The 25,550-nt window shown below is 42.9% G+C and overlaps 2 protein-coding genes across 2 annotated transcripts; one reads left to right on the top strand and one right to left on the bottom strand.

Moving 5' to 3' along the window:
- Positions 1 to 3: 3 nt before the first annotated feature.
- On the bottom strand, positions 4 to 19,944 carry si:dkey-150i13.2 (mitochondrial carnitine/acylcarnitine carrier protein; the record flags this gene model as incomplete). The annotated part of the gene is given in 6 exon segments (XM_052594998.1): positions 4 to 76; positions 216 to 333; positions 18,038 to 18,128; positions 18,413 to 18,540; positions 19,115 to 19,189; positions 19,752 to 19,944. Coding segments are annotated over 6 exon segments (617 nt in total), but the record flags the coding sequence as incomplete, so codon positions are not given.
- A 632-nt stretch (positions 19,945 to 20,576) lies between these two features.
- On the top strand, positions 20,577 to 24,872 carry ndnl2 (necdin-like 2). Its single transcript, XM_052595125.1, has 11 exons — positions 20,577 to 20,724; positions 20,946 to 21,007; positions 21,368 to 21,481; positions 22,205 to 22,268; positions 22,411 to 22,490; positions 22,569 to 22,663; positions 22,944 to 23,023; positions 23,116 to 23,158; positions 23,251 to 23,313; positions 23,678 to 23,792; positions 24,611 to 24,872. Exons 2-11 carry the CDS (start codon positions 20,957 to 20,959, stop codon positions 24,680 to 24,682), a joined length of 777 nt encoding a protein of 258 aa, XP_052451085.1. The 5' UTR covers positions 20,577 to 20,724; positions 20,946 to 20,956; the 3' UTR covers positions 24,683 to 24,872.
- The last annotated feature ends 678 nt before the right edge of the window (positions 24,873 to 25,550 follow it).

Genomic DNA, 25,550 nt, shown 5'->3' with positions numbered 1-25,550 from the left:
CACCTTTCTCCCTCAGGGGTCAGAAACTTTTTTAAGTATTCATATGTTAGAAAGTATACACCATTCGAAGGCACATCTAAGAGAAAAAGAAAAAAAGATGCATCCATAAAGGCCACCCATTACTTTTAGTTTACATGTCAGGGAATATATCATGACACACATATTTCACAAGATCACCAATTTAAAATATCACACACATATACACACACACACACCTCTGATTAGAGTAAGAACAGTGCCCTTGTAGACACTGCGAATTCCCTGTTCCTTATAAAGTTTTAGTGCACAATCCACTGGTCCAGTGTACTTAAGCTGACTGGCTGAGGTCTGGATCTAAAACACATATGCATATGTCAATAAACAAAAATCATAACGTTACAGGATTTTACATGATTATAGGGGTCTTAACCTGAGAAATCATAAATCCCTTGATCTTTTGACAAATAAGAGGTCATTGTACTATAAAAACATCCTGTAAATTTCAGAACTTGTTACTTTCTCATTAGTCTAAAAACAGCTTAGATTGAAACTGTAACAGATATGCAGGTCAGCGATTCATGGGTTAAATTCTGTTTTATAAATTCAGACTGTTGGTACTAAATGCCAGCCTGGCTGGACTTAAATTACTTTACGATACCCATGCGAGCTTCAAAGAAGAAACGAAAACCCCCAACCCAAATTCCTCCAACACACTGGAGACAAAGGAAACCTTTTTGTATAAGTTCCTTACTTTCATTTTATTATTAATATGTATTTTAATTATGTTTTTGGATTGCATAAAATGGTTAATCCTTGTTATGTGAAGAGTATAAGTTGCAAGCTCATACTTTAGGAAATGTCTCTCCTCACTTTAACCTTCTCAAAGAAAGCCATGTTTCTGCAACCCCCACTTTTGCAGGTTGTAAAAGTTACGACCACACAGGACAGGAGAGAAGCCAAGTCACTGGCTTCTTTTGAACAATGCATTCTATGGAATGTATTCATTAACTTTCTGTTTTCATGTTTTATAAATGTATTACGTATTCCCTTTTGGTACATTTAGATGTTTCCCAACATCTGCAGTGTTATCATGTGTTAAACAAATCTTTAAATGTGTAATTCGATCTAAAAATTAGATCTTTGGTCATATATATATTATGTCTAGTCTTGTTCTAATCGTCATGCTTTGACAGACCCACTTATCTAAAGTAAAGTAATGAAAAATGTATTATTCTGGAATTACGAACGTGCTAGAATATCCCTGATGAAATCGGACAAGTCCTAAATCATTAGGGTGGGTTGTTCCCAGAGACAAAGGAACTTTCCCGCCGCTTCAGATCGCGGATGTTCATTGGGTGGTTCACGCGAAAAGAGGCGTGAACATCTCAAGCTATAAGAGTCGACCGAACAAGGTCCGCCTCTCTCTTCTTGCTCTTTTTTTCCCGTTCTCCGTTCTCGGACACGTCGCTCCGCGCGGCCTCGGGCCGCGCTCAGTTCTCCTCCCCCCTCAGCACACGGACTGAGGAGAGGAAAGCCATTTTCATGACTCATTTGGAAAATTTCATTTTCGTTGTTTTCTTTTCTTTTCTTTACTAAGTTTATTCAACTATTCGCCTCTCCACACAATGAAGACGAATTCTGGAACATTGTTTGTTGAACCTTTCAAATACCGCGCGAAGATGAACGAACACCTCTTTGCAACAAAGGAACACGTGACTCCACGCTCACGCCAAGATCCAGCGCAGCTTGCACGCGCGTCACACGGCCTCCGGCCCACGCGCGCAGTTTTCAAAGGACCACGTGACATCACACGTGCGTCGCCGGTACCACGCTCACCCACTGGGCCATGCAAGTATCGTTTTCTATGGAGATTTAAATGCTGCTTTAAAGTGTTGCTATTATTTGATTCGTTGTTGGTTCCACTAAGGTTTACTGACTGATTTTCATACCTGAGCTCATTCTGTGATCTCTCTCGCTTTCTCCACTTCTCTCTCTCTCTCTCTCTCTCTCTCTCTCTCTCTTTTATTTGGATTCCGTTATGTCTTGTAAATGTTTATTGTCTGTATTTTCGTACGCATATTTACTCTGTGTGATTTGTAGTTTGATGTATTACTAGTTGAATTATTAAAAACCCATATATAAAATGATTGGCCTGGACTCCACCCCACTCACATTACGAGTCACTGAAATGTTCTGGTCTTTAGCTACAAGCTCTAAATTTAGAAACTAAATTTATCATAAGGATAGGATAATATTTTCATGGCCAGAGAATACTTTTCCTTGAATTATAAGGCGTGATAACTTTATTGAAAATTGATAGGTCTACAGTGGTGTGCTGGACATACCACGGTTTGATCTGCAGTAATTTACAGTAAGAGATCACAATAATTGATATGAAGAATGTAATATTGACATATTAATGAGTAAATTACAGTGCCCTGTGATTAGTATTGGTATTGGCAATTGAGCTATTTTTCATAATCAATAAAATTAAATGTAACTGTCATCTGAGATATATATTAATCAAATTCTTGATTAATTATTCAAATTCCCTATATATCATTTGAGTTAATTACTATGTAAAACTCATTGTTGTTACATTTTGGTGGAGGAACGCAGGCATTTCAAACTTCGTTTTGTGAGCAATCAATCTGTGAATATGGTTTTTAATAATTTCTGCACGTGCGCTATGAAATTATGTAACGTTACTTGTGAGATGAGTCGCAAGACGCGAACTCACTCCTAACTGACTGAGGCAAAAAGCTGGTCAGTAAGCACCTAGGTATTTATAGAAACTTAACAGTATAGTCACTGTTAATTTTAATGAAAGTAATCTGCAGTATAATGTTAAAAGTATCCTGTTAAGAAAGACCAAAATCTTTTTACAGTGAGAACATTTTAATATGAATAATTAAAAGATGAAGAAATCTTTTATTAGTTGCAACATGTAAATCTGAACATGAGCGATGTTCCTCTGATTCAGTAAAAAGGCCTTGTTATTAAATATCGTTATTGAATTCGTGGTAAACCACATGATATTCAAAAAAATAAACGATAAAAACTCCTGGTCTAAAATTGGCTTAGCTACCCGATTTTTAAACCTAAAACATTTAGATCATAAGTGCTATTTTGATAAATGTTTATTGGAGGCAACAGTTGGAAAATTCCTGTTTTTATTACAGTTGTGTTTTGGAAGTGAACGGATCCTTCTTCAACCTATGTTAACATAGCACCTCAGAGATTAAAACCTTTGGTTTGTTACTTGTGATTTTTGATGCAGAAAATCAGCCTGACGAACGATCAGATAATTTCTAAGTCATATTGAAATTGTAGTTCCGCTATCTAAACACCAGAGGGAACGTGTGGGTTAGAAATTTCAGGGTACACCCTGCTTTCTGATTCCAGCTTGCGTGAGTGCAAAGCTGCCAACCTGTGGCCATTTCAGATAATGCGCTCTGATTGCTAATTTATAATCCCCTGTGATGTATATTTGAATTGGATGTTTAAATTCTCGATAATTATTTGCATTTACAGCTTTGCTAGTGCGAATATTATTACAGGGAACAAAATTTTTTTCCCTGCCTTTGATTGTTTACATTTACTTTGAGTTTGGTTCAAACATGATTTGAGTTAAACTGTAATTGTTTAATAGTGGAAATCTAGATGTTTCAGGTCAACTACTGATTGACCCACTTAGAAGGTAAGCCATCTAGTGGCAGTCCCCTGTTAAATCGACTAACAGACCTCTGTCTTTTCCATTCTGTTTTGAAGTGCATGCCCACTTCTACCCTTTTTAATTAATCTCACCCTGTTTGATTAATTTCATAATTATTAATGATAACTTACAAGCTATCATGGGTTATTATAGGATATTATTCAGATTTTCCTTTTAATTCTTACATGCTTATTTTAAATTTTGATTTAAACCAGTTTTGAATTTTTAATTTGAATTAAGTTTTCTGCTCAGCAGGTTAAAGACAGAGAAGCAGTACTTACCCCCACCTTGTGGTGAAAACCAGCTACTCCTTCTCCCTTGTTTCATTCCTGTCTTTTATTTTGATTTGTATTATTCTTTCTTCTCTCTTTTGATTTAGGTTATTTTAATAATTACCATTATTATAATTCCCTTTCTTTGTTTTATCATGATTAGAACTCCCTTGGTGATTGGACAGTCGTCTCAGGTTTCCAGTGAGCAAGGCTGCCCGACCGGTGTTACCGATACTGGCTGCGAGTGAAACTCGGTCCCTCTTGTCTCAAGAGACATCAGCAATTTTGGCACTCCAAAGGTTGTGCTAAAAGTCACAAGCCATGCTGTCCTGCGACACGCCAGAGTAACGGAGGACCGGGGACACTGCGGTTCAGTGTTTGGGGAGCACCGGGGAGGTTGACCAAGCCACTGGTTCCCACCTGAATGACTTCAATTCAACCAGGTGAACCAAAAGTGATAAAACCTATCCACTTATTATAAGCCACAGAATATTAGATATTCCCCCGGATATATTTTAAGTGTTCTGACCCTTTTGCTTCTTTAAGCCACACCATATTTCTAGGTTTCCTACCCAGATAGCCCACTCACCTGTTGGCCCTATCTTAAAACCTAGCAGTAGGCTTAGGCCTCCTTATTCTCACTAACACGTTGTGTTTCTATTGTTTTCATCTCATTTCAAGTGTTGTTTTTCACTTTGATCTTTTTCTACCCTCTGTTCTGTTGTGATTTGTTTCTTTCATTTCACATAGAGACAGTAACCTGGGAGCCACCAACGAAGTTAAATAGTAGAGCGACCACCAGCAGCCGGTGTCATCACACGACCCGCTAGGCTACTGCTTGTCAAATCTCCATTTCAGGTCCTTCGTTGACCCAAGTTAATTGGCTACTTAACTGTCTGACTGTTTGCATCAGTCAGCCCCAAAATTCTCATAAACGGCACAGCCCGTATGAATATAGCTCGTTAAATGTAGAACGAACTTGCATTGGTCTTTTTGTGTGTGTGTGCTGTGCTTCTCTCACCGACAGAGAATCAGGATGTTCCAGGCATCCAGTCCAGCAGTCCACGGGGGCCACCTCTCGACATGGTTGAAAGCAGTGACGACCCCCTTCCTGCCCAAGGACGCCAGTAACCTGCAGCACCCAGAGCAACTAGACACCGAGCTAGATGAACTGATGGCACGCGATCCAAACCAAAGCGACTACTACAGAGAACTCGCCAGGATCTTCGGAAGCCTAGTTCACATTCTCGTCACCCAGGCACGGCTCAGTGAACGGAGCAACATCGCGGAGGAGGCCTGGAAGGACCAGGCCCCAACCCAGAGTCATCTTGATCAGCTTCTCCTCGAGACCCAGAACCAGCGCGAGAAAGAGGACGACACAGATCCAGAGCTACAGAAAGGAGTTGAAAGACTTCACAATGCCCTGCAAGATCTTCGCCTCGACACAGATCAAAGAGAACAGCTGGAGAGAGAAGCCAGAAAAGACCTCAACAAAAAACTCCAGCAAGGTGACGCTCTCCTAAAAAGAGCAGAGACTGAATTGAAAGAAAGAGACTATAAAACCTGGGCCTGCAAAACACACTTGCAAGCGGCCCGAGCTAAATTCAACAAGCTCCAAGATGAACTTGACACTGTTCACACCGAACTGAGACAATCTCACAGGTTACAGAGTGGCTGGATCGGAGAAACGCACACCACAAAATTTCTCCCGGGCCGCCACTCCAACCCTTTCAGCCAAGAACCCAGAGCTGGAAAAGGGGGTGTAATCTCCCTTCTAAGGAAATCACCAGCCAGCTTACAAGAACATCTGTCAACAACGGAGGGAAGAGAACCCTTCCAGAGAACGCATGTCACCAAACCCTGCACTGCTCACAGAGAACTTCACAAGCTAGCCAGAAGCATCTCTACATTCATTCCAGATCCTGCAGGAGGACATGATGTTCATGCTTCTTTACAAGCCATTGACTTTCATTTGCAAACTGTCGCCAACGTGACAGATGTGAACACATTGTATCTGTTAAAAATCACGGCCAGCCGTGATGTGCATTGCTTTCTGGATCGTCAACCAGAGACTGTCAAAGCGTACTACCAGCAACTGCTACAGACTTTGATTCTTGAATTCTCTGATCCAAACTCAGATCATGGGCTCCTTATTGCTATGGACCTCAAACAGGGCCGATTTGAAAACCCACAGACTTTCTGTAGTCAGCTACGAAACACCTACTTCGGAGCATGCAACGAACCAGGTATGGAACAGGATTTCAACTTAAAAACTCTGTCCCTCCTAAACCTACATGCTAGTTGGAGTTTTCATCTCAGAGTCCCAGCGTGTCCCCGTAACAGGACTACACAAGAGTTACGGAACTTAGCCCACAAAGCTTGCACCAAGCAAAAGACTATTTGTGAAAAGACTGTGAAATACCCCAAAGTCTCTGTCTCTGAGCACTGCTTGGAGTTAACCCTAGATGGCGCCCTACAACACCACAGTCACAGACATTTTTACAGAGAGTCAATACCATTCCAAGCCAGCAGAGGGCAACACAGTGCAGCCACGTCTGAGACAGCAGAGATCCTGAGGGTGCTGAAAGTGCTTCTTCACATGAAAACTCACAAGGAAGATGAACCAAGCACCCAGAACACTGCCTGTCATCTACAGACCACAGAGTTAACTGTTACAGCTAACTGAACGAGACAGCACAGGTCCTCACACCAGGTACCACAAACACAAGGTACCAGAAAATGCTGTTTTGACTACCTGCCTTTGCAGCGAGCTACACAAGACCGGTCCTCATCACCCACCGATCGTCCCACCTGCCCTAATGCCAACATTCCTGGGCAGCCCTGTCAAAAAGGGGGTGGGTCAAAAAGGAGTCAACAGGGAAGACCTGATCGACACAGGACTAAACCTGACGGTGATCTCATCTTACCTTTTCAAAAGACTCCAATTTGAAGCTAAGAGACAAGATCGAACTCTTACACCTCAAACTTATGAACTGAATGTACAGGTGTACAGACAGGATGACATCCAGTTTGAACAGGTTGTTTCCATTCACCTGACATTCGTTCCGATGAGTCTAATACATCCCATGTATGTCCCACCAATGAACACTCCTACATTGCTCATCGACAAAGACCTGCTAGAACACTTTGACCCTTTTCTGAACTTCAAACAGCTAAAAGACTTTGCTCAAGTGCGAGAACCTCTTTCTCTCCAGCCACACAGGTTGCTAGAGCCAGACTGTCAGGTCGCAGAGGTCACGGGAACTCCCACAGAGCCAGACGGTCAGGTCACAGAGGTCACGGGAACCCCAGCAGCCAGCCATGAGTACAACGCCCTAACAACAGGCCCAAGTTCAAGCCTCTGTACCTTAGTCAACAAACAGGGTACGGTGGTACCAGCTTACACCAAAGGGGTCGCTGTTCGGCTCAACCTGCAAGGTGGTCAAACCTTACACCACACGCTGGGTTTCTTCCAATCCTCACCTGAATGTGTGGAACTCGGACTCACACTTGCAAACAAGCATGTCAAACACCAACACCTGTTCCAGCAATGTGATAACATCACAAAAACACACAATGTGATCGTGTACTGGAAGAAGGAAAAAGGATACTCAAAGTTACCAAGTCTAGACGAGGACTTTAAAGATCACACTGACACCCTTGCCAAAACTGGCACACTAAACAACATTCTGTGGTCACTCCCAACCCACCCACCCACATTCAAGGTTGAAGTGATTACACACAGCACAAGAACTTTACTAGCTAAACTGCCTACCTCAGAATCGCTTACGCAGGCTCTGTTGTCTACACAGACCAACATAGCGGACATGCGGGCTTCTGAAACCTTGATAATGACTTTGCTTTACCACCTCTCAGACCCCTCCATCCACCCTGGCAACCAGTCTACAGTCACTGACAACCAAAGCCCCAGACCACTGCATGATACACAAACCATGCTGCGTGCACAGAACAATATTGTGGGTTGTGCACCGTCTGACATCACAATGCCAGGGCTTGTAATGCCACGGAGCAAAAGGGGGATAATGCCAATATATTTCCATGACGCAGCATGTGCTGCACCACGCAGCACCAGAGCCACTGACAAAACACTGAAGCAAGCGTCATGCCAGCAGCAAGATGTGGCAAAACATGGGCGAGGGCGAGCTAAACCCAGTCACCGCCCACGAAGCAAAGAGACTGTCCTGTCCAACCAAAGACAGGCCTTGTTTGTTTCTTTCTCCCCTTTCTCTCTCTCTCTCCCTATTATCTGTACCAGGATGCTGCTGTGGTTTGCCGTGCTGTGCTGTCAGCCAAAGAGAGGACAGCTGCCACCGAGAAAACCGCTGAGACTCCTGACTACCGATGACAGGGCACACTACCCCAGCACTGTAACCGAATACAGCTGTACAAGGTTCCGATGGAGAGAGGACTCCCTCACTCACACTGAGGCCGATGTCAAACACCTGTTCAGCCAACATGAGAAAGTGACGGTTACACAAATGGAGTTAGGTGGACACCACCACCGCTCCAAACAGTTCCCGGGAGCTTTGCTTAGAGCCGCTGCTGCCGCCAGAATGTTTAACATTGTTATGTCCAGTGTCAATGCAGCGAACCAGACTGTAAACTCCTTGAAACCACTGTTTACTGCCTTCCAGAAGGACTTTACCCAGACTCAGCTGTTAACAGCATTAACAACAGCCATGCTGTGGGAGGTTAGCTCCTCCAAAGACAGCCTAACCACGAGTAAAACCCCACCATACATGATACCCTTAAGCCTTGTGTTAACTGTGCTGTCTTACACCATCACCATGCCAGCTGACCTGCTACGAATGCACCTGGCCAACTCTCTGGATAGCGCCTTCCTACGGCACGCAAACCCCAAACAGGGAGAAGTGAACGTGCTCCTGAACCAACTCATCAGCGAGTCAAACCAAGTCTACAGACCTAAAGACATTGTCAGTGTCAGGATGTGGAAGAGCAACACCCACACCAAAACACACATTCCAAATGTGGTGGCCTACCACGACAGCAACACACAGCTGTACCTGGCCCCAAACATGCACATGTGTACTTTAACCAAAGACATTCATTATCTCTGCCTTAGCAAACCCTTCCTCAGACACAACTCTGAAGGAATCTGCGAGCTGCAACCCTGGGTCAGCGATACGCGCTGCCCTGCCGAAGCCAAGCCTCGTACACAAGTCACAGAAACGCAAGCAGAGATTGTGGGTAAGAGATGGCTCGTCAACACTCCTGTGCGCTCAGCTATGCTGACCTACGACCAGCATGACACCGCCACCCGTGCCAACCTGCTGGACCAAGTACTGAAAGGTACCACCCAACACATTGACATTACTCCTGTCGATACAGCCCTCCAAGCACTGTCTCGACAGCCCATTCTGAACCAGTCATCTGCGGTCCTAGCCTGGACTGCTGCCGACACTGCACGGTGCATCTCCACCGTCATTGGTCCCACCCTGACTCTTGGCGTGACCTTCATCCTATACAGGATACTCAACGAGATGCAAACCTCTACAGCCAAACTCACGACAACTGTGGCTGGAGGTCTCCGATGGAATCCCCGGAAAAGGGACGCAAAGTCAAAGACAATACCGAACCTCACCAAGCTGAATCCTCAGCTTCAGGAACCACCTGTCATCATGACCCACCTGCTGCATGACCATCACGATTCACCTGTCATCTGCCCATCCGGATGATTGCCGTCCGATGATGTCCACACAGGGACTTCATCTGACGTAAAGGGGGAGATGTAACAGATATGCAGGTCAGCGATTCATGGGTTAAATTCTGTTTTATAAATTCAGACTGTTGGTACTAAATGCCAACCTGGCTGGACTTAAATTACTTTACGATACCCATGCGAGCTTCAAAGAAGAAACGAAAACCCCCAACCCAAATTCCTCCAACACACTGGAGACAAAGGAAACCTTTTTGTATAAGTTCCTTACTTTCATTTTATTATTAATATGTATTTTAATTATGTTTTTGGATTGCATAAAATGGTTAATCCTTGTTATGTGAAGAGTATAAGTTGCAAGCTCATACTTTAGGAAATGTCTCTCCTCACTTTAACCTTCTCAAAGAAAGCCATGTTTCTGCAACCCCCACTTTTGCAGGTTGTAAAAGTTACGACCACACAGGACAGGAGAGAAGCCAAGTCACTGGCTTCTTTTGAACAATGCATTCTATGGAATGTATTCATTAACTTTCTGTTTTCATGTTTTATAAATGTATTACGTATTCCCTTTTGGTACATTTAGATGTTTCCCAACATCTGCAGTGTTATCATGTGTTAAACAAATCTTTAAATGTGTAATTCGATCTAAAAATTAGATCTTTGGTCATATATATATTATGTCTAGTCTTGTTCTAATCGTCATGCTTTGACAGACCCACTTATCTAAAGTAAAGTAATGAAAAATGTATTATTCTGGAATTACGAACGTGCTAGAATATCCCTGATGAAATCGGACAAGTCCTAAATCATTAGGGTGGGTTGTTCCCAGAGACAAAGGAACTTTCCCGCCGCTTCAGATCGCGGATGTTCATTGGGTGGTTCACGCGAAAAGAGGCGTGAACATCTCAAGCTATAAGAGTCGACCGAACAAGGTCCGCCTCTCTCTTCTTGCTCTTTTTTTCCCGTTCTCCGTTCTCGGACACGTCGCTCCGCGCGGCCTCGGGCCGCGCTCAGTTCTCCTCCCCCCTCAGCACACGGACTGAGGAGAGGAAAGCCATTTTCATGGCTCATTTGGAAACTTTCATTTTCGTTGTTTTCTTTTCTTTTCTTTACTAAGTTTATTCAACTATTCGCCTCTCCACACAATGAAGACGAATTCTGGAACATTGTTTGTTGAACCTTTCAAATACCGCGCGAAGATGAACGAACACCTCTTTGCAACAAAGGAACACGTGACTCCACGCTCACGCCAAGATCCAGCGCAGCTTGCACGCGCGTCACACGGCCTCCGGCCCACGCGCGCAGTTTTCAAAGGACCACGTGACATCACACGTGCGTCGCCGGTACCACGCTCACCCACTGGGCCATGCAAGTATCGTTTTCTATGGAGATTTAAATGCTGCTTTAAAGTGTTGCTATTATTTGATTCGTTGTTGGTTCCACTAAGATTTACTGACTGATTTTCATACCTGAGCTCATTCTGTGATCTCTCTCGCTTTCTCCACTTCTCTCTCTCTCTCTCTCTCTCTCTCTCTCTCTCTCTTTTATTTGGATTCCGTTATGTCTTGTAAATGTTTATTGTCTGTATTTTCGTACGCATATTTACTCTGTGTGATTTGTAGTTTGATGTATTACTAGTTGAATTATTAAAAACCCATATATAAAATGATTGGCCTGGACTCCACCCCACTCACATTACGAGTCACTGAAATGTTCTGGTCTTTAGCTACAAGCTCTAAATTTAGAAACTAAATTTATCATAAGGATAGGATAATATTTTCATGGCCAGAGAATACTTTTCCTTGAATTATAAGGCGTGATAACTTTATTGAAAATTGATAGGTCTACAGTGGTGTGCTGGACATACCACGGTTTGATCTGCAGTAATTTACAGTAAGAGATCACAATAATTGATATGAAGAATGTAATATTGACATATTAATGAGTAAATTACAGTGCCCTGTGATTAGTATTGGTATTGGCAATTGAGCTATTTTTCATAATCAATAAAATTAAATGCAACTGTCATCTGAGATATATATTAATCAAATTCTTGATTAATTATTCAAATTCCCTATATATCATTTGAGTTAATTACTATGTAAAACTCATTGTTGTTACAAAACCAATCTGCCAAGAATGTTCTATGATGTAAAAGTGTGGATAAGCACCGCCTCCACAGAAGAAGATCAACACCTACATTACTGCTGTTTAGCCCCACCCACCGATTCTAGATAACTGCCTATTAAGCCCCTCCCACAGATTCTACATCACTGCATGTTTAGCCCCGCCCACCGATTCTACATAACTGCCTGTTTAGCCCCGCCCACCGATTCTACATCACTGCTTGTTTAGCACCGCCCACCGATTCTACATCACTGCCTGTTTAGCCCCGACCACCAAATCTACATCAATGCCTGTTTAGCCCCGCCCACCAATTCGACATCACTGCTTGTTTAGCACCGCCCACCGATTCTACATCACTGCCTGTTTAGCACCGCCCACCGATTCTATACATCACTGCTTGTTTAGCACCGCCCACCGATTCTACATCACTGCCTGTTTAGCCCCGCCCACCGATTCACACATGTTGTGTAAATGATCAGAGAGGCAAACCCAGGGGCCCGTTCTCCATACATCACTTAAATCTTCTGATCGTGATAACTGATCTCTAGCTAGTTTGGTTCTTCATACTAATTTGTGGATTTTATTAAAATACCTGGATTAAATTGTCTAAGATTAGTCTAAAGTTACTGCTCATTCTCATGTCCCCCATAAAGGTACAGATTATTGATACTCAAAACCACGATCAGCAATGCAGCGATTGGCTGACAGCAAGACAGCAATGTAATGACATCATATAATTAAAAAAGACACCTGAAATTTCTGGACCTTTATAAGGAAACATATTATTACATGATTCACTATTTCTAGTATTTGTACAGCTGTTACATTTTTATTTCAATGTTGTAATTAGAAATTCATTAAATTTTATCTTCAAAGCAGATTTGTTATGTGACTGCATTAATTAAAGTTTGTTAAGGGTCAAGATCAAGTCACCTGCATCTCCTGTGCTCCATCAAGCCACTCCAATAATATCTGTCACCACTCAAATTAATGCACTCTACATGATTTGTATAGCATGTGTGTAAGACTCTAATACAATTATAAAGTAATTATTTTATGACAAATAAATCTTTCAACAAGCTAAACTGTCCGTGTCTATAGTAGCCTATCATAGATTCATAATTATTCATATTATTCTAAATTATTGTCCCTGGATCAGTAGGGTACTCTTGTAATGAAGTAACAGTGGCTGGGACAGATTTTAAATATCAGTTCCACTTAAAAAGATGCAATCTAATCCTGTTTACATGAAACGAGATGTTGCTATGACAGCAAGTCCAGGATCAGCTTTAAAGAACCGAATAATCCATGATCATGCCAAATTGTCAACAGTCAAATCCAGTTTACTGAGTTAGTGATGTATGAAGAACGATCCTCTGCTCTGCACAGAAACCAAACAATAAATAGGCTGCGAACACAACATGATGCTGTGCTGTGCCAAGATGTGGAAAAACACAATTTAGCATTGCCTTCCTTCTGATCCTAACATTAGGAAAGAGTGGACTGTGGAAATTGCAGTAATTTGCAAGAGACAACTTCTCACTTTGAGCACACGAATGCGTGTGTCGTTTATTTCTAAGCAAAAACAGAAAACTAGAATAATGGCGCTGACCGGCGTGTTACGTCATCACGCATTCCGATCATTTAAAGGGACCACGATCCCTGAACAGTTATGCAGAACACAGTGTACAGAACTACACTTAACAATGGTGAATTATGTCTGTAACATTCACTACACACGTCCCCCCAGAATTCACCATATCAGAAAAACCCAGCTGTCAACGGGGGGGTGGGCGTATCAACCGGCCACAGCGACTGCGCTGTACCGGAGTCCGAGGAGACCCCACTGCAGCTGGTGTACCGTCATTACCCGGAAGAGGGGCATGGGGTGTGGGAAGCTCGGGTGAGGTGGGAGCTCCGGGTGGGGGCAGAGCAGGAGGCCGTCCGCGTCGTGGGGGCTGGGCCAGGTCAATGGGCCTGGCCACGTCCAAGTGAGCCGGTTTAAGGCGGTCAATAGAGAGTCGCTCCGGTTTACCACCCCTGTCCACCACAAAGTGTTTGTCCCCTGTCTCCAGAACCCGGAATGGGCCCTCGTAGGGTGGGTGTAGTGGTCCTCTGTGGGCATCGTGGCGAATGAAAACATAGTCGGCTGTTTGAAGTCCAGCGGGGATGTGCGACTGAGGGAGGCCGTGACAGGAAGTAGGGACAGGTGCAAAAAACCTCGCATTATCCAGTAGAGTAGACCGCTGGAGAGTGGCAGACCAGGGAACCGTGGTGCTAGGGACAAAATCCCCTGGTACTCGCAGCGGCTGTCCGTAAACAAGCTCCGCGGATGAGGACTGAAGGTCCTCCTTCGGTGCAGTCCTGATACCCAGCATCACCCACGGGAGCTTGTTGACCCAGTTGCTGTCTTTGAGGCTGGCACGCAGGGCAGCCTTCATCGATCTATGAAACCGCTCACAGAGTCCGTTAGCCTGCGGGTGATATGCAGTCGTGCGGTGGAGTCTCACTCCGAGGCTCTGTGCGACAGCATCCCAAAGCTCGGACGTGAACTGAGCACCTCGGTCAGAGGAAATGTCCGAAGGGGTGCCGAAACGGGCAATCCAGGTGCCAATAAATGCCCGTGTCATCTCGACAGATGCCCCCGATGTCAGTGGCACAGCCTCAGGCCAGCGGGTGGTCCTGTCAACCATGGTTAACAAATATGTGAAACCTTGAGAGGAGGGCAGAGGACCAACCAGGTCCACGTTTACATGGTCAAAACGCCTCTCAGGAACCGGGAATGTTTCTAACGGGGCTTTAGTGTGGCGGTGTACTTTGGCCCGTTGGCACTCAACACAGGTGTTAGCCCAGTCCCTAACGTCCTTCTTAAGGCCGTGCCACACAAACTTTGCTGAAACAAGCCTCTGTGAAGCTTTCGCACCTGGGTGGGAGAGACCATGGATGGAATCAAAAACTTGACGCCTCCACCCAGAGGGAACGATAGGCCGAGGACTGCCTGTGGAGATGTCACACAGGAGCGTTGTGCCGGCATTGCCAAAAACCACGTCCTTGATCTGCAGCCCTGTAGTCGAGGTTTTCAGATGTTGCACGTCTGGGTCTGTGGTCTGAATCGCGGCCATGCGGTTGTAATCCAAACCAAGATGGACTGCCCCTGCCAGAGCCCGTGATAGGCAATCCGCCACGTGGTTGCTCTTACCAGCAATGTGCTGCAAGTCTGTGGTGAACTCTGAAATGTAAGACAGATGCCGTTGCTGGCGGGCGGACCACGGCTCAGCCACCTTGGCCATGGCAAAAGTCAACGGCTTGTGGTCCACAAAAGCAGTGAAGTGTCGGCCTTCCAGCAGGGAACGAAAGTGTCTAATGGCAAGGTAGATACCCAGCAGCTCCCGATCGAAAGTACTGTACTTCCGCTCACAAAGGCGCAGCTGACGGCTAAAGAAAGCCAGCGGCTGCCAGGCCCCACCCACCCACTGCTCGTAAACTGCACCGACAGCATAATCAGAGGCATCCGAGGTGATGGCAATGGGGGCTGTAGGAGAAGGATGCGCCAGCATGGTGGCGTTCGCTAATGCTGCTTTAGTGGCATCAAAAGCCTTGACTCTGCTCTCAGTCCAGTCCACAGCGTGTTTGGGTTTACCCCTTAAGGCCTCGTGCAAGGGCCCCATGAGCTGAGCGGCTCAAGGGATGAAGCGGTGGTAAAAATTCACCATGCCGAGGAACTCCTGCAGGGATTTGACAGTGAAAGGGCGTGGGAACTGTATGACTGCCTCCACCTTTGATGGGAGAGGAACTGCCCCGTCCTTAGTGACTCTGTGTCCTAGGAAGTCGATGGTGGAGAGACCGAACTGGCACTTGGCAGGGTTGACAATTAGTCCATGGTGGCTAAGCCGCTCAAAAAGGGTTCGGATGTGTGCCAGGTGCTGAGACTTGGACGTGCTCGCCACCAGGATGTCATCCAAGTACACAAAAAGGAAAGGCAGGTCCCGCAAAACAGAGTCCATAAGGCGCTGGAAAGATTGGGCGGCGTTTTTAAGGCCGAACGGCATGCGCAGGAACTCAAACAGACCAAACGGCGTGATCACTGCCGTTTTGGGAATGTCCAGTGGGTGTACCGGTACCTGATGGTATCCCCGGACGAGGTCCACCTTGGAAAAAATCACCTTGCCAGCCAGGTGTGCTGAAAAGTCCTGTATGTTCGGGACTGGATATCGGTCAGGTGCCGTTGCCTCATTAAGCCGCCGGTAGTCACCGCACGGGCGCCAGCCGCCGCCAGGTTTGGGGACGATGTGAAGGGGTGATGCCCACGGGCTGTCGGATCGGCGTACTATGCCCAGGCGTTCCATGTTTGCAAACTCAGCCTTTGCAACGGCAAGCTTGGTCGGGTCGAGGCGCCGAGCGCGGGCGTAGACGGGTGGACCAGTAGTGGCGAGATGGTGCTCCACACCGTGCTTCACAATAGATGAAGAGAAAGTGGGCTGAGTGAGGGCTGGGAAACCGGCCAATAGACGTTGAAAATCATCGGAAGCTGAGAGCATGCTAGACAGTCGTATGGAGTCCGCTTCGCTGAGCGTGCATGTATAAGAACAAAATGTGACAGCGTCAATCAGACGGCGGTTCTTTACATCCACCAACAGTCCATGTGCACACAAAAAATCAGCGCCAAGGAGGGGAACGGCAACCTTTGCAGTAACAAAATCCCAACCGAAACGCTGTCCTCCGAAACACAATTCTACATGCCTCGTTCCATATGTGCGGATGGGGCTACCGTTGGCAGCTTCCATAGGGGGGCCGTGACTGTCGGTTACCATGTCCAAACGGGATGCAGGCAGGACGCTCCTTTGTGCTCCCGTGTCGCACAGAAAACGGCGTCCGGAGATGCTATCGCGGATGAAAAGCAGCCTGCCTACGCGGCCGACACTCATGGCTACTACTTTCCCGAAACACTGAAACTGCACGGCGGACGGCATTTGTTAGCCTTGGTTCCAAACTTTGCATGGTAGAAACACAATCCTGAGGGCTGTTGGGTGCCAGAAGACTGCTGCCGACGAGAAGTGGTCGCAGCAATGAGTGTGGCGTCGTCCCGCATCACTGAAGAGATGTGCGCGGGAAAAAGCGCGGCCGCAAAATGTCCCTGACCTGCCAGGAAAAATTTATCAGCCTCTTCAGCTAGTCTACGACAGTCAGTGATAGTGGTGTTGGCTAATGCAGCTCTCACTTGGGAAGGCAGCTGACGCAAGAAAAGCTGGATAAAAAGAAAATCAGGTCTGTGTTCGCCCAAAAGATCCAGCATACGGTCCATGAGCTCGGACGGTTTGCTGTCACCCAGTCCTTGAAGTGAGAAAAGCCTGCTGGCTCTCTCAGCGTCTGACAGTTCAAACGTTTTCAACAGGTGGGCTTTAAGTGCCGTATACTTTCCATCTTCGGGAGGATTTGTAAGAAGGCTCACCACTCTGGATGCTGTTGAATTTCCGAGAGCAGACACAACATAGTAATATTTTGTCGTATCCACGGTGATCTCACGCAATGCGAACTGCGCTTCAGTCTGGGCAAACCATGCAGATGCTGACGATTCCCAGAATTCGGGGAGTTTGAGGGTGACAGCGTTCGCGGTCATGATCGCGTTGTGTCTCTGGATACGTCCAGCAGACTAATGTCGGGGTCACCAGTGTGGAAATTGCAGTAATTTGCAAGAGACAACTTCTCACTTTGAGCACACGAATGCGTGTGTCGTTTATTTCTAAGCAAAAACAGAAAACTAGAATAATGGCGCTGACCAGCCTGTTACGTCATCACGCATTCCGATCATTTAAAGGGACCACGATCCCTGAACAGTTATGCAGAACACAGTGTACAGAACTACACTTAACAATGGTGAATTATGTCTGTAACATTCACTACAGGACTTTATATTTAATCATCCAGATTTTTCAAGATCCAAAAACAGCTTATTTCTAAATTATGATGTCATTTCATTTTGACTTCTTAGAGTGACACGTTAAATAAACTGACAGCATTCTGTTATAGTTCTCTGCTTTCTGGCTGTAAAAAAGGTTTACAGTGAATGAACATCAAGTGAGCTAATACAATGTGGCTATGGTAATGTGATAATTGTTAAAAATGTGTTCATTTGTTTGTTGTTTTGTTCTTAATTTAAGTATCTTTTTTATTCCCGAGTCTTGTTTGACCATGTGAATGGTGTCTATGGACACAGGTGTATTTATGACAGTAGTGTGTTTGCCCTGCCTGAAGTAAACACTTGATTCTCTCGCCCGGGGCCACGATCACAGTGGTGAATACTCCTGCCAGCATCCCTGCCAAGTAGATCTGCGTGTTCCTGACAGAGGGTCAAATCAAGACATGAAAAGGAGAAGCAGAAAAGATAAGCGTCAAACTATTTTGTCTATACAGCATTTATTCACATACAGAATATAAAACTATATGAACAAGCTGCTGTTGCATTCAGCCAAATGCAGCAGCACATAAATATAAAAACAGCCACTAGTTTTTATTGAGACTAGACACTTATAAATTTATAAAACGGTTAAATGTGAGATATATTCAGCAGAGCTGACATCACAAACATCCCCTTTTTCCCCATCAGCCCTCTCCTGTACTAACGTGATTGGTACGGTGGGGTCACTTTGCAGAAGCTCCTTTCCCAGCCCAAAGCCAAAGAAATTCAAAGCCATCATTGGGGTAACACCAGCTAGCGGGACACCCATCCCTTTATACAGGCCAAATATTCCCTGCAGACATCAAAACAGGGTAAAGGTGATTGGAAGTGGAGAAGAGAAAGAACGAGTGTATGGTAATCAAATCAGTGCTTCTCGACCACAGAGTTACATGCCTGTTGTGATAACTTTGAGGACAGAAAATAGTCGAAATAAATATGCTTTTAAAATCACTTCTTTTACCTTTTGTTGTTGATTCAAAGTATTTTTAGGCAAATTCATCTGTCACTCATCATATCCAAATAGGTTTATCCCAAGAGTTGTTATTACTGAAATAAATGTACTGATATTTTAAGCTGAAGACCTTTCTTGTTAAATTATGATAAACAAATTCGGTACTGTGCCTGGTTCCCAGCTAAAATCTGAAACCTGACCAACATCCTGTAGCAAAACCAGCTGAGAGTCACTGAACAAAACTGCTCAAACTTGGTATCAGATGTCAAGAAAAGGGTCTTAAAGGTGTTGTTTGCGAACTTTCACTGGGTTTATCTAATGAAACAGACACATGCCCTCTCAGAAGTGATATCCATGACACCTATTTCATGTAGTGGAGACACTTTATGTGTTTTTGCCTTCAGAAAGCTATTACCTCTTTGGACACCGTCTTTCGTAAGCAGTCATATGTTCCTCTGTAGACAACACATTGCTGTGTTTGCAGACGGACCTGTGGAAACATGGAGATTCACATGGTATATCTCACAGCAATGACACTTTGCTCTTGGGAGTGTCTTAACATCAATGCAAGATAAAGCATGGTCTAACAAATACTGATAAACACTATGTCAGAAGAAGCAGCCGTTATCTGTGTCATTTGCTCCCTGTATGTCTTTAGATAACATATCACTATAGTCTAGAAAGGTCTCATTGCTGAAACCTCTGTGTGACCATATAACTTCATTTGTCTTTGAAACATTAACCATCCCAAAAATACAAACCCGTCAATTATTGAAAGCTTTGTGAAACATCACACATTTTTAAGTCCATGATGTTAATATTTGACAGCTGAGAGAATTCTGTCACATGAACCAGAAAATAATTAATGTTACATAATAATTGTGATGTATTCATATCTTGTAAGTATTTTTCTATTTACTTCTTACAGTGAAAAAAATAATGCTAAAGCAGATAAAAAAAGAATTAGAGTATTATAAATAACACCCTTGTCAATTCATCCTTATTTTCATGACTCTTATCATGCAGCTTTATCCTCTTGGGTGAAGTTTTACCTTGATAGTGTCCAGCGGGTGTCCAGCTAATAAGAGACAGACACCACCGACCCCTCCAGCCAAAAAGTTCTTCAGAGGAGAAACCCTTCTGTCTGACTCTACTGCATCCATCATCACATCTGTGCTGACCATTCAAGAACACGTCGAAGCTGTTTGCGCGCTCTCTTTTACGATCATCTGCTTTGAGTTGACTTTTAACACTGTTTCCCTGAGCTTGCAGAAACTCATTCAATTTGCATCCTCTAACGGACATAGATGTGAATTGCATGATCGTATTATTCACGTCAATTTTCTATTGCTAATAAACTGGATGCATTTTACTTTGTCTTGCTTTAATATTAATCTTTTTTATTATTTTTTTTTTATGAAAATAAATTATATTACTTTTTATTTTAGAAACAGTAAAATATAGCAAAAGGCGACTGTGGAAATGCAGAACCCACTCCAAATCCGACTTCAAAAAATAAGCGTAGAACTTATTATATCATTTTTTTTTACTGTTTATTTATTTTTTCATGCCAAAAATCCAAAGGATATTAAGTAAAGATCATACTCCATTAAGATATTTTGTAAATTTCCTACTGTAAATAAATCAAAACTTAATTCTGATTAGTTATATATGCATTGCAAATTACAAATGTAAAGGTCATTTTCTCAATATTTATTTATTTATTTATTTTTGCACCATTGGATTCCAGATTTTCAAATAGTTGTATCTCAGACAAATATTTTCAAATAGTTGTATCTCAGACAAATATTGTCCTATCTTAACAAACCATGCATAAATGGAAAGCTTATTTATTCAGCTTTCACATGATGCATTGCTGTGATGACGGGAGTTGTCCAGCAGGGGGCAGTGTGATGATGCTCAGCTGTCGGCGGAGCGCTGTTCATAAGTAGCAGAAGAAATCACCGGGAAACTGCGCTTTCATGCTAACAGAGCAGTAAATCAAGAATTAAACATCACTGACAGGTGAAAACCGTTTTAAACATACTCACCATACATCGTTGTTGTTGTAATCTACATAATTTAGTCAGATAAAGCATTATCTCTCTGTAAACCTGCTACTCCTGATGTTAATGTCATCTCGTGTTTTTTGTTCGTAACATTCGAAGTGACAGATAACGTTAAATGATTCGTGTGTTTTATCTATTCACATTTGTGTGTATTTCTTTATGTATATAATTCTGAAGGATCGATCGCCATGTCCCAGAGGAAGAGAGCGGTAACCGCTTCACAGAGCAAAACAAAGAGAGTAAGAAAAACACGCAAAACAAATGTTCTTTGAAATTATGAATGTTTAAATGATGTAATTAAGTGATTTTAAAACCTTTTAAAGTGTACTCGTTCACATGTAAACCAAAGTAGAACGGCAGTATATGATCATCTATGTATAAAAATAACGTTAAGTGGAAACAATATTTCAATTCAAGACGGGTTTTTCAAAGTGCTGATCATACATTCAAATAGTTTTAACCAATACATTAAATAGTATTTATGAGAAAATTCGAGTAAAATAATCAAAGAAAAATAAATGTTTTGTTAATAAGTCATCTAGACATTAACAACACAGCGTTAGTGATAGTGTCTGTGTGTGTGTGTGTTGTGTCTGCAGCGCTCTCAGGTATCTCTGGATGAGGATGACGAGGATGCTAATTTCAGCCAGATAACCTCATCACAGGTGCAGCGAGCCCGAGAACACTTCACGACTGACCAGCTCGACCGCAAGGTACCTGTCAATCATTTGTGACATTCAGTTCTGCTGTCATAAACTGAGTGTGAAAGCATTATCTGGTAATCACAGATCTGGGCTAGTGTGGCTCTGCCTGCTGTAGTATGCACAGGGTACTTGAGTAGTTGAACAGAGTTTGAATAACACTGAACATTTTAGTTGCTGGAATTGTTCATCACTGCTTTTGAAACTACCCAAACAAACAAACAAAAACTGCCTTATGCTTATCTATGAACTAGTCTGCTGTGTTCCAGAACAGTGAGAGTTTTCTCAGACCCAAACCATTCAAAATCTTTCTTCAGCTGATTTCTTTCTTCCAGGATTTTTCTTCTTTTAACGCAGTAATCGGGGCTCAGCTTAGACTGTTTTTACATTTTAAAATAAAGTCATGTACATCTTGAAGTTAGTACATTTTTATTTGGGGGAGGATTGTTCCTTTAGGAACACAAGCAAATTATAAACTTTCTTGACGATGCAGTACCAAACATACTTTTAAATGGAGGGATGGGGGGCATGGGCTATTATAATAAAAATAATCAAGACGTTCCTTGTCTAAAATGACTGGCCTACAACAAATAGCTTATAAATCTCTTATGCTGCTATATTATCATCAAATATCGGTATCAATCTTTTTGTCTAATCTGCACTGACTGCACCTACTTCTTCTTTGGTTGGTTTTACACTGGATGTTTAACTGCTTTTTTCTGTGTTTATGCCAAGGTGGCTGAGGTGGTCCAGTTCATCTTAATTAAAGACCAAAAAAAAATACCCATTCGAAGAGCAGGTTTGTCTTCTGTGGTCAATGAATTAGATTGCCAATGCTTTATCACTAAATATTTATTCAAAATAGAAAATTATATTTATGTTGTATCTATATATTTAATACATTGTGTTTGTGTTCACTCTCTTTTGACTGATTTCTGCAGACATTGGTAAACATGTGATAAAAGAATACAAAGCCATCTATTCAGAAATCATAAACCGAGTTTGCCGCAAGTTTGATCAGGTACAGACAGATGGAGCATACAGTGGCTACCATATGGATGTGAATTTGAACAGAGGTAAACTTCTGTGTTTGATGCAGGTGTTTGGATTAAAGCTGGTGGAGATTGACCCCAAAAATCACATTTATATCCTGATTAATAAACTGGAGCCCGTTAATGGAGAGCCGGTGAGCATGTAAGTAACACACAAGATGTTAGTTAAGACTTCATGTACTTCTGCAGTAATTCTGTACCTCATTTTGTCCATTCATCAATACATTGTACTTCTTGAATGGATTCTCAGCAGATCTGATCTCTTAAGCTGTCCGTTGCTATTATGTGGAAATAAAAGACAGACTGCCTTACTAACTTTGGGCTGATGCATGAATCAGAAATAGTTTTTGTGTGATTCCTCACACACTTCTGCACTAGTTTTGCTGTGTTGTTATAATGAGGTTCCTTCTGTCTACACACAGGCGTCCTGGAAACCCAAAGACAGGCCTGCTGTTTGTGATTCTGAGCGTCATCTTCATGAAGGGAGGTGTCATTAAAGAGAGTGAGTGATGCACCATTCACACTGTCATGTTACGCCATCACTGAACAGTTTCTGTGGATGCTTTGTTAATCTGTTTTCCATGAATGCTGTAGATCTGGTGTGGAATACACTCAAGAAGCTGCGGGTGGATCCAGGGTTTGTGCACTAGATCCTTTTGAAAAACTAAATTAATGTTCTGTTGTTTTCTGGAGGGGGGTTTCACTTCTGATACCTCTGTATTCAAACAGGGAAAAGCATGACGAGTTTGGTGATGTAAAGAAGGTGGTCACAGATGAGTTTGTACGGCAGAAGTAAGTAAAAGTGTCTTTCACAAACAAAAGGATTGGCTTTCTATAACCAGTGCAGAGTAGCACCTGCTCTTTTGAGCCTTGCCCTGACTTTAAACACGCATCAGTGGTTTACAATATATTAGTTATTAGATAAGGCTGTACTCCGAGGTCCCAGCAGATTTGGTGTGTTCAGAGCTGCTGTTCTGTAGACCATGGACAGGTGGTTTATATCACACCATAGACAATGAAGGGGTCTAATCGAATGAAGACAGAGAGATTCATGTCCTTCATCAGATGACTCCTGACATGCATCTTGGACCACTGAACAATTATCTTTTCTTTTCTTTTCACCAAAGAAATGTCATTTTTCATGTGTCTGCTTTAGATATTTGGAGTATGTGAAGATCCCCCACACAGAGCCAGTGGAGTATGAGTTTCGCTGGGGTCTGCGGGCAGAGAAGGAGGTGTCTAAACTCAAGCTACTGGAGTTTGTTGGAGAGGTTTGTGCAGTTTTGGTTCTGCTCCGTTCATCAATACAGTTTACCAGCCTATCAGTGACAGGCATTGATCAATCTTTGATTACAAGCCCACACATCACACCCAGCCTTGATTAATATACGAAGTATCCAGCTACTTTCTAGCCTGTTCATACCTTTTGAAACTCTGTAGTCTCTTCTTTTATTTGAGATATGTATATAAGCAAAACAAAGTTATCATGTTTATAATCTAGCCACAAGTAACAATTATCTGGGTCTAAACAAAACGACTCGTGCAGGCAATAGTTATGAACCGTGCAAATCAAGTGCAATCTGATCTTTTGATTATGATTTTCCATATGTGGTCCTAAATCTGTTACAGATCTGATGTTTGGCAAATCAACTTCAGTCTGAACGGTCAGATAGGAATTAATTCAACTTTTATATTACTGTACATCAATGAACTGTTTACTCTAAGAGTTGGCACCATACATTTGTAAAAACTTTGTACATCACTTTTTTTTCTGTTTACTTTAGGACATGCTGTCTTGTTTATCATTCTTTTACACATGCAGACCAGTGCACAAAATTATTTTGACAGTGTAGTCTATAATTGCTTCGTGCACAATTTGGTGAAGATTGGATGAACGAACTATTTAAGGAGTTTGAAAAACATGCCCTGACATGTTCATGAGATTGACCCCTACAGCGTCTGTTAAACATCCATCATTATTTATTCATGAGGTTAATGCCTTTCACTTGAGGACATCATATCCACACCAATGAATATAATCTAAGTTGTAGTAAGTAATAAGTGTTGGCTTGTGTCTCTTCTCTCACAGCTTTTTGACCAGGATCCTCAGAGCTGGACACAGCAGTTCAGAGAGGCCAGTGCTGCGGAGACCAGCAGCTAGAGATCATCAACACCTTGTGATGTGCGGTTATTAGCCATATCTAAATAGACCCTGTTATTTAAACTGAGGTGGAAGAAGAACATGCTTTCATATGAAACATCTTTTGGAGCTCTTTTGTCAAAAAAAATTACAATGGTAAAATATTTTAATTACAATGTTTCTTGATTATAAATAAAGTTATTTTACAGTTCTTTTGTTATCAGTGTTCAGAGTGTTATTTTACAGAAGTCGGTGTAGAGATAATTTGGCCAAAAGCGTGCGGACACCCTCTAGTTTGACTATTCCAGCCATTTTTGTGTTGACAATTCAATCACAACAATTAAAAATGCTACTCCAGATAATTTTTTTTTGTTCGAAGGCATGGAAATGGAGATATCAGTGTGCACAAAGCAAGGTGTGCACAGAAATATGTTTTCAAGTCTAGTGTGGAAGAACGTCCCCTGCACGAAGCCCAGACATCAGTGGGGCTCAGATCTGAGATCTAAGGCCATACCAGTAATCTTGTCCCAGACTCTGATTCAGTAACGTATTTCTGCGTGATTTCTACACAGCAGCAACATTGGATGTAACAGAGAGGCTACAAATCATTCATGACCTTAAAATTCAGCCAGTGCTCCACACAAGAGATCTGGGGACTCATGTATAAAATGTTGAGCAGAAACCATCCTAAAATTGATCTTACAATTATCTCGCAAATATGTGTATTTATCATTTATAGAATGAACGCATGCCTCTCTCAAATGTGAAATATATGAAACACAATTGATCTTGAACTTGCGTGCAAATGAATGGTTTCAGCTCTCTGCCTTGTAAACGACTCCTAATTAATGTCATTAACATAAAATATCACAGGTAATCATCCAAATGC

The sequence above is a fragment of the Carassius gibelio genome, chromosome B23 (genome assembly GCF_023724105.1).
Source record: "Carassius gibelio isolate Cgi1373 ecotype wild population from Czech Republic chromosome B23, carGib1.2-hapl.c, whole genome shotgun sequence".
Lineage (NCBI taxonomy): Eukaryota > Metazoa > Chordata > Actinopteri > Cypriniformes > Cyprinidae > Carassius > Carassius gibelio.
Note: the sequence above shows the minus strand (reverse complement) of the source record. Positions and strands in the feature narration are given on the sequence as shown.

Coding starts and splice junctions, on each gene's coding strand:
- ndnl2 (XM_052595125.1), top strand. CDS start 20,957: ATGTCCCAGAGGAAGAGAGCGGTAACCGCTTCACAGAGCAAAACAAAG. Junction 23,024..23,115: donor GGGAGGTGTCATTAAAGAGA/GTGAGTGATGCA, acceptor TGAATGCTGTAG/ATCTGGTGTGGAATACACTC. Junction 23,793..24,610: donor TACTGGAGTTTGTTGGAGAG/GTTTGTGCAGTT, acceptor CTTCTCTCACAG/CTTTTTGACCAGGATCCTCA.